Source organism: Hemicordylus capensis, chromosome 6 (assembly GCF_027244095.1).
Source record: "Hemicordylus capensis ecotype Gifberg chromosome 6, rHemCap1.1.pri, whole genome shotgun sequence".
NCBI classification, from domain to species: Eukaryota; Metazoa; Chordata; class Lepidosauria; order Squamata; family Cordylidae; genus Hemicordylus; species Hemicordylus capensis.
Genome location: NC_069662.1, coordinates 56,865,255 through 56,882,611, shown reverse-complemented (window position 1 = coordinate 56,882,611; position 17,357 = coordinate 56,865,255). Strand labels below are relative to the sequence as shown.

Here is a 17,357-nt window from a genome sequence, read left to right as displayed (position 1 = left end):
CAGAACTCAGCTGCTGTGGTGGTGGTTCAGCCCGATGCTTGGGTGGAAGATGCTGGCTGCCAAGGTGAGATTATACTGCTGCCCGTTTCTCCCAAGATAATTCATGTTACAAAGTGTCCAATTGTCCTCTAGTTTGGGTAGTAAATGCCAATCATCCTAGATACTGTATCGAGAAAGCAGAATTAGCCCTGCTATGATTGGGGATCAGGAGTCCACAAATATTAGCTTGGCTTACTAGCCAGGCATTATTTGTCATTGCCACAAATCCCTCGCCACCCTAGAGGGCTTGGGAGGGAGGTGGGATCTTTTTTTGCTGCACTCAGAGTCTCAGAGAAGACTCGGGGTTTTTTTACTAGGGATGTGCACATGTTCAGCGGTCTATACACAAACCACCGAACCAGTTCAAAAGACCGGCGTTTGACCTGGTTCAAAGGTGTGTGGCAGGGGAGTTTTTGCACGCACACCAGCCACTTCCGGTATTTCGCTGACTGGGACAGCAAAAGAGTATACAGCCACCCTGCAACAGCAGTTTTTGAAGCAGCGCTGGAGGGGGAAATGTGTCAGGGCAGGTAAGGACACCCTCCCTGCGCCTTAAAGCTAACACACACACACCTGCCTCCCAGGTGTGCATGGAACCGGTTCCATGCACATCCCTGTTTTTTATTTCCTCCAAACTGCAGTGCAAATGAGAACTTCGTGGGGTGGGAGGGGATCTGTGTAGTGCTGTGCATCCGGCTTGCTGAAGGGCCAAGGCTGTTTGCTGATGATGTGGCAAGTGAGTTCAAGGGGTTTGCCTGATGGGGTTGGTTTCACAGTCGCCGCCTCCTGGCACAACCTTTCTCTGGCCTCACATTTCATGTAGAATGAAATGGATGACATGTGCCCCTGCACAAAGCCCTCCCCATCCCCAAGCGGTGCCACCTGCTGTCTCCCACCCCTGTTCTCATCCTTTTTGCTTTGCATCTGCATGTTTTGAAATGGCTTGGCAGAACTAGAGGGGAGACACAAAGGCAAGGGTATATTGACAAGGGATGAAGGAAATCCTCCTCCTCTTAAGGCTGTTGCCTCATTCTCCAGCATGAAAGATACTGGGTGGGGGAGACGGAGAGTTGTGGCGTGCCTGTGGGAGGGTAGGCTTGACTCCCGCCCCTTGGTTACATGCACACTATCACTCCAGATTACCTGCTGACAAAATTAATTGCTAACAAGAGGGGTAAGAGGATGGGAAAGCAACAGTTTGGACTCACTGCCAGCACCTGCCCCTCACCATCTTTGGCCTGGTTCAGATGTCACACAGCACCATGGTTTAATTTTGGCTCTGCATGACATCCCCTCAACTAGGCTGCATGCACTCCCCTTCATGCGTGAGCAGGCAAAAGTTTTTGCTTCCAGTCCTGGCCCAGAAGAACCCAGGATTTTCTGGGTTCGGTTGCCACGGCAAATCCTGTCTTGTTCAAGATCAGAAGTTAAGCGTGCACATGAGCTGAGGTTCAAGCACAGGTTTGGTGCTGCAGGGAGGGCAGCAGGGCTTTAAGAAAGAGGAGAGCAGGCCCTTACCTGCCCTCGATCCCTCCATGCAGCTCCTGCTGGGGCGGCACACATCCCAAATACCCAGCACTCACATGGCGTCTGTGCAGGTGCCATTTGAGTGGTCAGCAACACCATGCCAACCACTCACATGGCGCCCACGCATGTACGGATGCCATGTGCATGCTGGCGCCACACATGGGTCCTTGGGACGTGCGCTGCCCCAGCAGGAAGGTGCATAGGGCGGCAGAGAGCAAGTAAGGACCTACTCTCCTCTTTCTTACAGCTCCCTCTTGCCACTCCCCTACCCACGGCACCAAACCAGTTTGGACTTCATCTGAGCCGGTTCAGCGCCTAACCTTTACTTGTGCACGATTCATGCACTTCCTTATCAGAAGTAGAATAATAGAAACATAGGAGGTTGCCATATACTGAGTCAGACCATTGGTCTATCTAGCTCAGTATTGTCTTCACAGACTAGCAGCGGCTTCTCCAAGGTTGCAGGCAGGAATCTCCCTCAGCGCTATCTTGGAGAAGCCAGAGAGGGAACTTGAAACCTTCTCCATCCCCTGAGGAGAATATCTTCCAGTGTTCACACTTCTAGTCTCCCTTTCATATGCAACCAGGGCAGACCCTGCTTAGCTAAGGGGACAAATCATGCTTGCTACCACAAGACCAGCTCTCCTCTCCTCTATTTGCTTGTGCAGACCCCAGAGCTAGGGGACACCACACAAACCAGGATTAAATCATGGGTCCATGTGACATCTTAACCAATCTGCCGTACTGCTGAACTATTGTTTTACAACGATGCTCTTAAATAAAGCCTATTCTTGACCCCTCAGGGTTGGGAGGAGAGAGAGCATATCCACTATAAGTCTCTCTGTTGGTCTTGTATTACAGAGTTCCTGTTGCAATGCAATGCGACTGTAGTTGCACGTGAGTGGGTGCTTGACAGCGTTGCGTGCTACCAACGCCGGATGTTTGATGACTACATTGTGCAACAGGCAAAGTGTGATGACCCTTTGGAATCCTCATAGGCGCAGAATCTTCCAGACAGCATGTTTGTGGTCCTTTTGTGTGAAAGACTTCTGTACAGATTGTGGTGTTTTGGGGGGTGGTTTTGTTGTTGTTTTTTGAGGATAAATATTGCAGTGGGCATAAAAGTGCCTTGTGTCTTGCCAAAGGCAGAACTTAAAACTCTGTATTAGGATAGCTCTTGCAATAAGTCAAGAAATAATATGTTCCTCTGAGGTGATGCAGATGAATTATTTAATATTTGGATACTGCCTTGTTTATGGGGGTGGGGTGCTTTTTTCTTTCCACACAATGTCTTGGAGATGTATTCATTTGTAAGAATTTATATGGAGCTCAGGGCTTTAACTAACTCAGGAAGGTTGCAGCGGTTTATCCGCTTGCTTCCTGTGAGGGTGTTCAAAAGCCTGCCACATACAAAGATGCTCTTGTTCTGGATCACTGGCATAACTTTTCTAATTGGAAGCATTGCCAGCCTGGTGAATACACAAAAAGTCAATGCAAAGGATCTTTGTGTCATGAGGCAACATCTGCCAAGTCATAATTCCTGTGTTTTGCAAGGAATAATCCAGAAGTGATCTCCCTAAATAAACTGAGCCTCTTTGCACACTTTACCTTTACCCTTCCTAGCAAGCTACAACAAACCCTTTTCATTGACGACATATTGGAAGCTAGTGAAGGCCCAGCCATTATATCACTGACAAAATAGCCCTTCGAAATCCCTGGCTGCTTCTGATACTGAAGGAACAGAGAAGTTGTCTTTGAGACGACAGAATATTTTCTGTTCCATGTTGCCAAGCAATTGAACTTCAGAAATAAAGTTGCATGCTCACAGCCAAAAGAGAAAATGGATCCTATTCCTGGAGTTCTAAGGAGAACTTGCCAATGGGCAACTTTTGAAAGAGCTCTATACTGCCTCCCTGATAGAGCTCAGCTCAGTTCTGGACATCTGTAAAATGGGGAAGGGATCCATACACTGTAATTCTGAAAGCAAATAAGACAAGTGCAGATTTTTCTCAATTGTACAATGCTAGTATATGTGTGTGTATGTATGTATGTGAATGAAAGAACTCTCACACAGCTAGGTTTTCTGATTTGGGATTGGAATTTATATCCTTCCACCCCCCTCTATCTCACTGATGAACCCAAGACAGCTTACATGAACAAATACTTTAAAACTGTAAAACAACTCATTGTACAGAGTGTTGTAAAACACACCAGTAAATACCAAAAGCACTCAAACTGCAGCACAAAAATTTCTGGTTTTCAGTGGAAAGGAGTTTCATGGGAGCAGAGCTGTCTCTCTCAAAAGGCCTTGCTGCACCATCCAGCCGCACGTTTTACTCTGCTAGGAAGGAGCAGGGCTCCTCCTTGAGATCTTAATGGGCCGCGAGGAGGGGTTTCTCAAGGGAGACATTCCTGTTAGAGAAAGAGGCCTGGACAAAACTGTAGTACAGGAGCAGCTCAGCTGCCTCTGCACTGAAAGGAGATGATGAAGGGTGAAGGTAGAAAAGGCCCATCTGGCATGGTCCCAAGCAGAATGAGAGCTCCTTCCACCCTCATCTGCCCCTTCTCAGAAGTTGACTGGACAGGCACAGGGTAAGCAGGACTTCTTTCTTAGAAGTCCCAGGGGCTTGCTCACTGGCTGCCCTTTGTTCCAAGCATGGGCTCCAAGCAGTGTATAGTTTACTCTGTTTTAATATTTTAAACGTTTTGCAGTAGATTTTTACTGCATTCTATTTTTTATAAGGTTGTTACCTGGCCTGAGGCTGTCTAGATACCAGCAGGTTTATACGTTTTATGAATACGTTAATAAATGAAGTTTGCATTTTGCAAGCAGAGATGCAGACCTCTGGCTGCTGTTCTCCCCAGATCCAAACCTGAAGAGCTAATAGAACTTACAAACCTGCTGTATCCAGAGGGCCCTAGGGAATGTAACAACGAAGACACATAAGATTGATAGACTAAGATTTGTTCCATCAAGTGACAGCCCTCCTAGATATAGATACATGTGTGCATCATGTAATACAAAAATATGGGCAGGCTTAGAGCACATGAGCAATGATTGAAAACAGCAGTTACTATGCAAAAGCTCACATAACTTTGTGCCCTGTTTAACCACAGTGCCACAGACTTGTTGGATTTGGATCCTGGAATTTAAAGCAGGGGTTCTTCACCTGGACTCCATGCCCCACTGGAGTCCATGAGGTAGTCCAGGTGATCTGTGGAAAATATTGGCTGCACTGAATTTAATTTGCTTCCTGGTGAGCAGGTTACTTTCAAGGATAAAGTTCTTGAAAATAATTATTCTGAATACTGTTTTTATTGAAGCTCTATGAAAATATGTACATGGGGTGGGGGTCCAAGGGTAGTACTTGAAGATCGGGGGGGGGGTTGCTGTAGTTGCAAAAAGGTTAAAAATCCCTGATTTAAAGAGCCTGATAGCCACTCTCTAAGTCAGAACCATATAGCCACCACTCCTGTCCCCTAGAGAGAGTTATACGCTAGGCTTTAGGGTGCAAGTAGAATTATTCCCAAAAGTCTCCCAGGGAAGCAGAGAGAGAGAGACGTAAAGTGGCAATTTCATAAATGCAAAATGGCGCTTTCAGAGATGGGTTTATCAGCTGGTTCCATTGGAATGAGAAGCAGATGCGCTGTTTCATGTTAGATGCATAATGGATGCAGATGGGTTCAATAGCAAGCGGCAGAATCTGTAGCCTGATAGCAGTGGAAGGGGACAATCTCGATGCAGAGCTCTTGCAACAACATTTTTTTAACTGTCAAGTCAGCCTCCCCTTCTGACTGGCAGTTTGCTTATCTTCTGAGTCCACCTTGGTTTCCGTTATCTACCTTTCCGGAGATTATAGCTATCGGGTAAAATGCTACACAGGTAATATGAGGAAACTGCTAATGTGCCTGCATGGGCACTGCTATGAAATTGTCCCTTGGTTTGGGAGGTGAATATAGATGCCTTTTGGAAAGATAGCTGCTGCCAAAATTGAATGGGGGCAGATATGTTGCACCTTGGATGGCACCTAGGATTTCGATTTGGCTTTTTTGCACTATAATTATACTGATCTAAATTTCTGCAAGTTTGAAGAAGGTGCAACTTTTCCACCTGCTTATTAGGGTGAAGGGTTGTTAGTTCCCCTCACCCTTCCTCTTTTTACACTGTAGAATCTTGATATATGGGGCCCTCTGAGCCTTTTGTCTGTGATGCTTTGGTGACTGCTAACTCCCCAGTCCTGGCTGCTGTGTTTCTTGTCTATACTACAGGCTGTTGAACAGGATAGTCAGTACCTCCAAACCTAGAGTTTCCCTTTGGAACATTAATAATGGGGGTTACCCATTGTATAAGAGTGGTGGAAACACTTCTCATTTCTATAGTGTTTGCCACAAAACTGCATTCTTCAATATTCCTGGATGTATTTTACCCCTTTCCCCCAAACATCCCTGATGAGTCTCTTCCAGGATCACTCATCCTTCAATCTGTCCCTTCCCCCTGACTCTATGCTAACATTTTTTTGGTTTTGTTCTAAAACTTTAATTTCTTCCTGGTCTCCTGCCACATTTCTCTGCCAGTCACGCCATCCCATCAATCTTAAACCTATTCTCTTTCCAATTTTCTCCACTGTTGAGGCTATTACCTCCTGCAAGTAGCCCAGCCAGCTTCCCTCCTTTTGCTGCTTGGTGGTTCTGGCAGCATTTTATAAAGAGTTATCAGCAAGCAATCCAGGAAAGGGATGTAGGTGGAGAGAGAGGCACACCTGGAAATCTAAAAATGTAAAGTTGCCTGTTAAGCTACCTCGGGGAAGTGGCGTAGGATGGTGAAATTGGTCTTAACTTCACTGATTTAATATTGGCTCCTGGCAGGAGAACATGCCTGTGAGGAAAGATTTGAGATGAATTCAGGAAAGGCTTATATCAGAGTCTTTTGAATTGTATTTGCTTTGTACAAAACTTTAGTGGATTTAAACCAGTTTCAAACTGGTTTCTCTTATGGCTTCCAACTCAGGAAGACGTTTTTCTGAAAGGTCTAAGAATCTCTAATGTGGAACTCTCAACACTGTCATAAAACTGAACAACCCAAGACAGAAGTAACAGTTCAGCCAGTTCCTCTTCATAATACAGATGTTGGCTTCGGTATTCATTTATCATTCTTTCAGCTGGTCTGTCATCCAGTAGTATGGTGAATGTGGCTCTGTGACTGTTCTTTGGACCTACTCTACAGTTTTGAAATGGTTGCCCACCATTATGGGAAACGTTTGAGGTAGATCTTGTAAAGAACATTGATTTCTCAGTATGAGAGAGGACATGTTCAAGCCCACCACTAGCTGGAAACCCCTGGATTGAACTTGGGCCTTCTGCATGCAAAACATGTCTTCTGCAACTGAGCTATGCCTCTTTTCCCATCATAGTAATGCCATGAAGAAAGGACACATTCAGGCCCACAATTTCACATGCTCAGGTGTTGAGCCCTAGGAATCATGGCAGGGGTCAGCCATCTGGGATACTGCACCAGGGCACAGGGCCATCAAAATACCCATGGCCCAACTGCTGAGATCCTGGTAGAAAGTGATGATGGCTATTGGCTCTGATTGTCAGGCCTGCCCTAAACTGCCTCAACACCTGAGGCAGCATACTAAGCCGCCCCCACCCAACTTCACAGGAGCACTTTCCCTCACCCCACAGAGTTTTCTTTTCTCTTTAGAGCAAAGTGCACGAAGGAGCAAGGGATTTTTGTTGTTTTGTACAGCACACTTCAATTACTAAACCTCTGAGCTATTCCAGTTCATTTTTTTTAGGTTCATATTTTGAATGCAAAGTTCTCCCAGACTTGGAGAGTGATGTCTTCAGAAGTCTCAAAAGGTCTTTTGGGGTTAATACAGAAAGCAAGCTGCTGCATTTCCTGTTTTCCCCAACACTTGGAATCACAGTGTCATTTGGGGGCTGGGCTGAGGCCTATCTAGCCTAGGGACACCTAGCTGCAGCCAGGAGATGACTTCTATACATGCACCAAATGTTGCTGACAGCCACCTGAACGCCCCATGGCATCATGTGCCATGAGTGGAGGGTTGGGCCTAAGTGCTGTGGGGCTGCAGATGTTCCAGGCTTCCAGCCAGCAGAGGCAAGGCAGGAAGTTTCAAGAGCATGGGAGGGTGTGACTTCTCCTTGGATCCCAAGCAGTAATGAAACAGATTGGCATTTGGCAACCTCCATTTCATCATGACACATCCTTTCTTTGCTAATCTGTCCACCCAGATAGGTTTATGGCACACAGTCTCTTGGCCCAGCTGAATTTCTATGAATGTTTTTGAGTTTTTCACAATCATTCCGCATCCACAATTCTGTCCAACTTGAACACTAGCATATGCCTAAATCAAGTTAATCTGTTCCAGACATTAATTCTTGCAACTCCTGAGCTTTATCACTTTTTAATTTGGATGTTGTTGTCCCTTCTGTTTGCCCATTGAGGAGCCATGTAAAGCAAGTCATTTTCCACTCTGTACAGGGGAACCTCGGCCTCTGCAATATGGACATAGCTCAGGCCATGCAATGAGGCCATAGCAGAGGTTTTTGCTTAAGTTACACTCTGACTGAAAACCTTGCTAATGAATGTTGGTAGTCTGGGCTAAATGTGTCGCGGGAAGGTCACCTTGCAGATGGAGAGAAGCACTTCATAAGATCATTTTGCAAATTCTCCCTGTGCAAACCCAGCCATCATCAACTTGCTCTCTCCTCTGGCCTGTACTTTTGCTCACTTTTCTGATTCCTGTTGCTCACTGGTTTGTGTTCTTCTGGTCTTCCTTGTTCTGATCAAGCTTCCCACCTAAACCTCTTTTCCATATGATTCCAGTTGCTGCTTGCTTGCGGTGATTGGTTACTGAGTCTTTAAGCTTCCCAGCTCAGCAGGCTTCTTACAATTCTGGTTATAACAAGGAGGTCTTGTGGCAGTGCCAGGAGCATTCAGTCACAGATGTGAAACTGAGGAAACCTTGGAGTACAGTAACTGCATTTGAGAAGTGGAAAAAGCAGAGAGCAGCCCTGCCTGAGGGCAAGGATACCCTATCCTTAGCTTGCCAATGTTTTTACAGGGATTCTGCCCTCCAGAGAACCAGCATGTGCCAGAAACATGTAATCTGGAATGGGCGGTTGTGCCGCCCAACTAGCATGCTTTCCCTCCCAGCACAATCCTCCTTGTTAAAAGCATCTCCGCTTATGGCCCGCTGGCATCTGGCAAAGGAACATGGCACAGCGCTATGTTCAGCACGCAAAGCAGCAGGTGAGCTTCGTGAGCGGGCAGGGTGGTTGTGGAGGAGTGGAAGCCCAGTGGTATGCTGTTAACCCCAGCCTAGTTGAAATGCTAAAAAGATTGGCTCCGTAGCAACTGACATCAGCATTTCCAGCATGGATGCTCTGTGAAGGCAGAAATCAACAGGTGACCCTTTCCCATTAGGGCACCCCTGTGTCTGGTGGTGGAGGGGTTGTTTTGTATACTGATTTCTGCCTGTGGCATAGCTGATAAAGGCATGAGATTGCTGTCCATGAACATGTTGACAATCTAGGTCAGGGATTCTCAACGTGTGGGTCCCCAGATGTAACTGGACTTCAACTCCCATAATTCCCAACCAAAGGTCACTGGAGCTGGGGATTATGGGAGTTGAAGTCCAATCACATCTGGGGACCCACACGTTGAGAAACCCTGATCTAGGTAGTCTAACACTCTCAGTGCATCTAGTCCAACTGACTGTAGCTGTCTAGGCTCTCGGGCCCCCAGAGTGTTCCCCTGCCTGAGATCTTTTTAATCGGGAGATTGGACCTGGGGCCGGCTGCCTGCAAAGCATGTGCTCTGCCCCTGAGCTATGGGTCCTGTTTCTAACATGGAGGTGCTTTGAGTCGCTGTTAGATGAATGCAGAGGGTTAGCCAGGGCTACAGCAAGGCTGGCGTGGGCCCTGGGACAAGAAGTGAAGATGGGCTACAGTGGCTCCCTCCCACTCCGTGCTGCAGAAAAACTGAGGACACGGTGCAAAACAAAACATTCTTGGCGCGACCTTTCTCTCACTTCTATACAAATAATATCGCACACACTCCACACACACTGACAGTCTCAGTCTCTCTCGCGGACATCCCTATGGCTGAGAAGCGTGTGTGTGTGTGTGTGTATATATATATATATATATATACACACACGCACGCACGCACGCACATTCTCTCTCTCTCTCCTGGGATTAGCTCTCTCTTACCATCCTACTAACATAAAACCAGAGGCTTGGTGTGTGCTGGGATGATTTGGAGTTCATTAATGTATTTCTCAGTGATCTCCCACCCATGTTTCAGTGCCAGTGCTCAGCCTGGGAGTGGAAGTCCAAACTTTCCCCAGTATGTGACAATGTGCCCCCTTCACATTTAGGGGCTACCCGCATATTTTGAATTTGCACGCACACACACACCCCCAAGGACATATGGTGCACATGCATAAAGGCATCTGGAGAAACCACTGCTGGCTAGGGAGGACAGGCATCCAGGCAGGCTGGAGCCCCAGGATGCCTGCTTCTATAAATTGTGCACAGAAGTCGTTGTTGTCATGGTAAATAGCTTAGATGAACATCTTGGAATAGGTTTCTTGCAGCATGCTACACTCAGAAATTGCTAAGCAGGGTGTTCTGCAGTGAGCCATGGAGACGCCGCCAGCAGATCGCAGGGAAATAACTCAGTGCACGTAAGCAGCTGCCGCCGTACTGTTCCTGCTCTCTCAGACACAGCTGCTAATGAACTCTGTGCACTAAATAAACGCTCCCCTGCCTGCCTGCCTGGGAAATGATAGGCTTGCAGCAGAGGGGTGGGGGAAACAGCGCAATGCAGGCGGCCGTCATGCAGAGGGCCTGGTTAGCTGCACTTGTTCCACATTACGTCACCCCCCAACACAGCAGCAGCAGCAGCTGGCTCAATGGGTGGTTGGGCTGTGGGTGGGGGTTGCAGAGGAGATGGGCTGGATTGACTGAGTCATGTTCACTCAGCCGGTTCTATCAATTTAACACATAAACGCACCTTAACTGATGTCCTGTTCCTGGTGGGGGGGGGGTGAGTTCAGCACTGCAACTTCACGATCAAGCAGTGATTTGTGTGTTTGACATAGTCATGGCTGGGCTGTGGTGCTGGTGGGGATCTGCACCTGTTGAGCTGCTCTCTGTCATGCAGCCATTTAAAGCATCAGAGCTTGCTGGGGGGAAGAATGGCAGCCTGTACCAAATGGCCAGCACGCTCAGGCCACGATTGGCCAGATAGCCTGCTCTGCAGCTTCATCATCAAACCAGACAGCAAAAGGAAATATCCAGTGTCTTGTTCTTATGATTAGCAGAAAGCCGCCTTGACGGCTAAGTTTTGTGCAAGCGTTAGAAAAGTGTCTCTTTGAGAACCTGCCTTGTCCCATGGGTTCATGTAGTTCAATGTAATAATAATAATAGTTTGTCCAATGCACAGTTCCATAGGTAACAGAATCAGGCATGTTACCACTTTTTTTTTTTTTAATGAGTGTAGCAAAGGAGCATCTCCTACTATCAGGTCATATGTTTACAAAACCCTTAAATAGTATAATGTCCAAAACATGCAAAATACATCTGTGACGGAATCAGAGATGATATCAAAAAATTCTGGCTCCATTACTGATACATTTTGTATGCTTCTGATATAGTACTTAAGAGTGTTGCCAGTGGCCATATATAACAACTTGAAAATCTGCTTAGAGCTACAGTCATAGAAGACATGCTGACATGCCTGATTCTGTTACCCTTAGAATTGCCCCACTTCTAGAGAACAGGCAACTGTTCTCTCTGGTCTTTCCCAGCCCAGCTACTGGGATTCCTTTATATGGAGATCCCAGCGATTGAACTTGGGCCCTTGTGGACACCAAGCATATACTCTACCGCTGTACTATGGGTGGAGAGTGAGTCATGTTGCTGGTGTCTATCTTATGTTTCTTTTTAGATTGTGAGCCCTTTGGGGACAGGGATCCATCTTATTTCTTTGTTATTTCTCTGTGTCAACTGTTATTTCTCTGTGTAAACTGCCCTGAGCCATTTTTGGAAGGGCGGTATAGAAATTGAATAAATAAAATAAAAATAAAATAAATAACAGACCCTATTTTTAATGCAAGTGTGGAAAGTCCCCACAGGAGTGACTGAGTAGAGGCAGTGTTCCATTCCTTTAACAACTCTGCATCCCCAGACAAATGGGATTGGAAGCCAGGGCTTCAGACCAAGCAACCATGACTTCCAGGCTGGTATGTGCCTCCTTGGCACTGCTCCTTTTGCAAATTAATCATGGAGCCACTTTTTGTTGTTGTGAAACAGTTCCAAACAGTTTGTACTGGCATACAGTAGTTGAAAGCAAAGGGCTCATATGCGTTCTTAAGTGTGGGTGGGTTTAGAATGCACTTTTTCATCTGTGTTTGTGCAACCGGGGGGCGGCGGGGGGATTCGAAAGGAGGGGTGGTGGAGAGTCTGGATGCTTTTGTGCTACCATGGCATTGCTTACAAAAACATCAGCTGGTTCACTTGGTGTGCAGCCAGAGATTGGCAGTCGACATGACCCCACCTTGCATTTCCCACTGTGCGACTGGAGATACCCAACGTTCTCCAAAAGTGCAGCCATGCCTGGGAAACGTGGGGGTTCATTTCAGGCCCCTACTCCTTCAGCACATGCTTGTCTGTGGACAGGGGATACTAATGTGAGTATTCCTCATCTAATTGAATAGTGGGCTCCCACTTTTTCTCCTCCAGTTAGAGCATTCTCTTACCTTGACACTTTAAAAAAAAATCTCACTGGAGAGAGACAAACCTTAAGCACTTGCTCAATAACTCACATTCTATGTTTGAACACTTCTTGATCACTCAAAGGTCGCATTCTGCTAGCTCCGTGTTTCGTAATCTGCATTTTGTTTTAAATTTTTAATCAGATTTGTTTAATATTCCACCACCCCCCACTTAATATTTTAATTGTGTCTTTTTAACCATCTTGTGTTAATTTTTTTTTTTTTGCTGTAAACCGCCTTGGGATTGCTTTAATGAAAGGCGGTATATAAATAAATAAATAAGTAAATAAATAAATAAATAAACAGACAAACAAACAAACAAACAAACAAATAAATAAGGTCAAACTTAAAGCAAGTGCTTGGGGCTAGTGTGCTTGTTTTTAATTCAAAGAAATAGCAACCGCTTCGGAGTCACCATGGATCTGAACCAGAGCATGGGGAGGGGGTTATCCCTTTGCCCCATCACAGTCCCTAAGTGGATCCCCCCCCCAGCTGCTATTTGCCTTGCGGGGGGGCGCTCCCCCTGCTGTGCTGCCTTGCAGGCTCACTTACAGTGACTGTGAGTACAGAAATTGGATCCAGTTACATTGGCCTAAAATCACCCAGAATAAATCAGGTGTGAATAAGAGTGCAGAGATCACAATGGGCCATGGAGGCGGTCTTGAAGACATACAAAATACAAGAAGAGACTGTGCAAAGCTACACCTGGCTTGAATAGTAAGGTGTCTTTTCACAAGTAAAAGCAAGGCTATTCTCCACTGAGCAAGCCAACAGTCAATGCTGCCCAAGAATTAACCGTCTGGGCAGGTTCCAGCAGCAGCTTATAAAACATACAGATGGTTTCCACAGCTGTCAGTTCCAGCTGCTACCCCTATCTCCCCTGCTTTGAAATATGCCAGCAAGGTGTCCTGTTCACATTGCTGAGTTTCTAAACAGAGGCTGCTTCAAAGTTACCCCCTTTAATTTGGCCTTGAAGGCTTTTCACCCTAACTCCCTCTTTTGGGGGTATCATGGCCAATCAGTATGAAAAATGCATGTGCTCAAATGCGCTCTTCTTTCTTATTCACATGTTCTAGGGGCTGAATCCAAGCATTCAGAGCTGATTTTAGGACTAAGCCCCAGCTGAAATCATGCCTGCTTAACGACAGCCAGTTCTAGGAGAAACTGGCATGCAGAGAGAGGGGCATTCAGATAAAGGACAAGGGATTCCAAATGCAGGGTTTCCAACAACTCAGCATGAACAGCTGATAAAGCTGAAAAAGTCCCAATGTAACCCATTGCTCTTGTTTCTTTAGAGAGGAACTTGGCAAGGAAGGGGGGGCGGAGAAAGCGAGTGAAAATACAGGAGATCTATATAAATACATTGTATAAAAAATGGAATGTTGTCACTGTTGCATTCCCCCACCCACTGGCGGAACTGCTGTGATGTCACAACAGAATATTGGCAAATGGTGCAGCTTCTGCAAATTAAGCAAAAGGCAGTTTTGACTTGGAAGTGGACCTCAGAGACCTAAATGCAGGAGTAACTGCTGTTCACATGCAGAGAATGTACAGGCAAGGGGGTTTAGGCGGCTGAGAGCCAGAGAGCATTTAGAGCATTTTTAGCCCAGGGTTCGTTTTTCTTTAGTCAACAGCAGCAAATGGAAACTTTTTTCTAGGGTAGTTTTCATGAGGAAAATCCTATGAATTGGGATTACGGCAGGAGTAAATTTAAAGGTTCCTGCACCCACTGCTGCAGGGCTGCTCCAGCTGCTCACTAAAGAAAAACTAAGCCTAAAAAGAGTGACTATCGAGGCCTGTAATGTAGAGGGGCCAGATATGAGATTTCTGGTGAGACAAAAGAGAACAAACCCATCACATCTGAGGCTGCAGGTTTCCAATGTTGGTTTTCCTGGTTAAGAAAACAGCAGTCATCTTCATAAATACAAGTGGCTACTTTTGGGGGAGTCATTCCCAAGAGTTTGTGCCACAGTGATTCTGTGGCTGCAAAGGTCTGCATGTAGGAAACGGTTGCTAAGGCAAAACCAATTGGTGTTTCTCCATCCTTCACAGGCTCTCCAAGAAGCCCGTTCAGCTTTAACTGCAGTGGCAAAGGTAGACATTGTACCTGGGCATATTTGTCTCAATTGACAATTGATCCCCTGGGACTCTACACCAACCTTGTCTGGAACGATCAGCACCTTTTATTCTGGGCACCTGTACTCTACTCGAGGCACTCAATGACTTGGTCTTTGTGGCCTGGCTTTGTGGCAAGAGATTGGATGACCTTTCAGTTCCTTCCAGCTTTGATTCTGTAAACCTGATCCTAAAACACCCCTCTACTGGGGCTTTGCGAGTGAAGTCGAAGTATGCCACCTGCTCCACAGCCAACTCCCTCTGTTCCTCAGGTGTGATATATAGCAACAACAGGGTGGAAAAACCGATGTCATCAATGTAACTGTGATCCCCAAGGAAATAAGGACTCGTAAATGAGACCACTCACTCTTTAACCCTGGCATTTTATTTTATTTTTCAGCAGCAGGGCTCAGGCTTGGATCCAATGTTGCTTGCAGAGAATACCACTGAACCCATGCAAAGTTCCTTCTCCTTACCAATAAGTAGCCACAACCAACTCTCATGCCCTGGGGGCGTAGGAGGCCAGGTGGCAAAGACAGCAGACACAGCTTCAAGCCCATCCCCTCTTTTTAGAAAATAAAAATTGTGATGGAAAGAAAAATCTTTCACCCAGAATCCATCACAGACAAGGCGGTTTAAACCTACCTTCCCCACAGACAATTGGCTCCCCTTCCCTGATCACCAGCCCAGACGAGCAGCGGCTGCTCCCAGAAGCTCCGAGGGTTGGGGTGCTGGGATGTGCCGGCATGCCCCTGGGGCTCCGATAATGCATCGCAGCACTCGCACCCTTAACCTCATGTTCAAGGGAGGCTACTTAGGCAGGTTTGCCACTGTGTTGCTGCCAGGATTGGCCCGATCCACGTGGTTCACATGTGCATGCAAAAGCAGGCTGAGCTCCCCTAGCCTGTTTGGCACATGTGTGTGAATAGCCTCAGGGAGTCCAGGGGCACCTTGCTTAGAAGGGGTGTGTGTGTGTGTGTGTGTGTGTGTGTGTGTGTGTGTGTGTGTGTGTGTGTATAGAGTCTCTCACACACCACTGTAGGCCAATTCTTAAAGAGAATGCCATGTACCTCCCTGCCACAGCTGGCTGAATCTAATCTCTCAGGCTATGAAACCCCTTGACTGTCCTAGACCTTGTAAAGTTGGCAGCAAGCCATCCTTTTGCAAAAAGAAACCTTTGATTTATTTCTGGGGACATCTTTTTCTCTGTACCCAGAGTCCCACTGCTAGTTAATTTTGGAGTTTATGAAGCTTTTATTAAAGCAGTACAGTGGGAGGATGCTATTAATGATTAATAAAGGCATTCTAAATTTTTGTCTTAACGGAGGTTCATTTATGGTCAGCACTATTACACTAAATATAGGATTAATAAATCATGAAGGGCTTTCTCGCCGACAGAGAAATCTCTGTAACCATGTGTTACTCTGTCTCACAAGGCGCCCATCGGTGAAGAGTTCATTCACAGGGTAGGAGGGAGGGAAGGCATCCTATAGACCAGAGAGAGGCAGAAAATTAATGTTCAAGGAAAGAGAGGTGCTTTCTGATCCTGGTGCAAAACAGGTACATTTGGCACTATTTCTGCTCATATGTTCCAGTACTGGGTCCTAGCCTTACGAACCGGTTCTGGGTCTGAGAATGGCTTAAGACTTAGCCACAGGGATTGATCCAGCAAGTTGGAGGCCAAAATAACAATTAGAAAGAGACTGGCAGACTTGTGGGTCTTTCAGCATCAACATCACAAAGCTTTAAGGATTCTCAACAAGTGTGAATGGAATGCAAAATTTTCCCACTTGGGAAAAGACAAAATACCTCAGAAAGAAGGCATTGTTCTCTTAATAAGGATTTCCCCCACTAAATCTTATGAGTGGAATTAATTTATGCATTAGAAGCCTAATATGGTAATGCTGAAATACCTAAACCCACAGGAATGATTTCCCCTAGTAGGGAAGTCATGCCAAGTGACTGACCTGCTTTTCTCCCTTATGCACAACACTCTTAGCCACCAACGCCCAGCCAAATTAGTTTTAACATTTTGCACAGAAGGGGACTGAAACGCTCCAAGCTCTCTGAGTGGTTAGACTTCTACAATCCAATCTGAGAATCTCAGGTGATTTTTTTTTAAAGTGCCCCCACTCCCAGTTGCTTCTTCCTTCTCACAGACAATCAGAGGATAAAGCCTTCCATGAAGACATAACTTCCAGGTCATCAGTGTCTGTCTGTCTGTCTGTCTGTCTGTCTCTCTCTCTCTCTCTCACACACACACACACACACACACACACACACACACACACACACTTTCATAAATTAAGGCCTAGATGTGGGTTTCAAGCCACTCATAGCTGGTTGACTGTGGCCTCAGATAACCTGGGTCAAAATCCCAGACCAAGCTGAGGCTGCAAGAGGAACGCTGGAAGACCAGCTGCTGCTCAGCTCTGGCTTACACACGCAAGGGACAATGGAGTCACTGTACTCAACCCCAGCACATGAACAATTGTGCCTTTTTTTGGGTGGACAGGATAAACAAGCGGCCTCTGCTAATCCTGTGTGTGAGTAGTCCTAGGCCCAACAAATGGTGGCACCAAGCCCACCATCCTGAAAGAGAGAGGCTGCGTATAATGAACCGTTCAGTTCTAGACAGAGAAATGGCAGGAGCCACAATCCCCTACATCTCGAAATGTGGGTATAGGCTTTGGTTACTTGAGTGTGAGGCAGAATGCTCAGACACCCACTTTCAGATACACATTCTGGCCTGTACCCGAGTCCTAACTCAAGATGTACAGCAACAGCGCTCAATAATATCAGCACACAAAATGCATTCCCAGTTTGTCCAGCTGGTGGGCCTCCATCACCAACCTCACCCACTCCTTCAGT

The 17,357-nt window shown here is 46.3% G+C and overlaps 1 protein-coding gene across 1 annotated transcript in view; it reads left to right on the top strand.

Moving 5' to 3' along the window:
- The window catches only part of BRCA1 (BRCA1 DNA repair associated), an 80,250-nt gene extending 75,387 nt beyond the window's left edge, over positions 1–4,863 (top strand). Inside the window, exons 22-23 of the mRNA XM_053260100.1 lie at positions 4–64; positions 2,428–4,863. Of these exons, the coding sequence (XP_053116075.1) occupies positions 4–64; positions 2,428–2,564 (198 nt within the window). The 3' untranslated portion in view covers positions 2,565–4,863. The remainder of the gene's footprint in view (positions 1–3; positions 65–2,427) is intronic.
- The last annotated feature ends 12,494 nt before the right edge of the window (positions 4,864–17,357 follow it).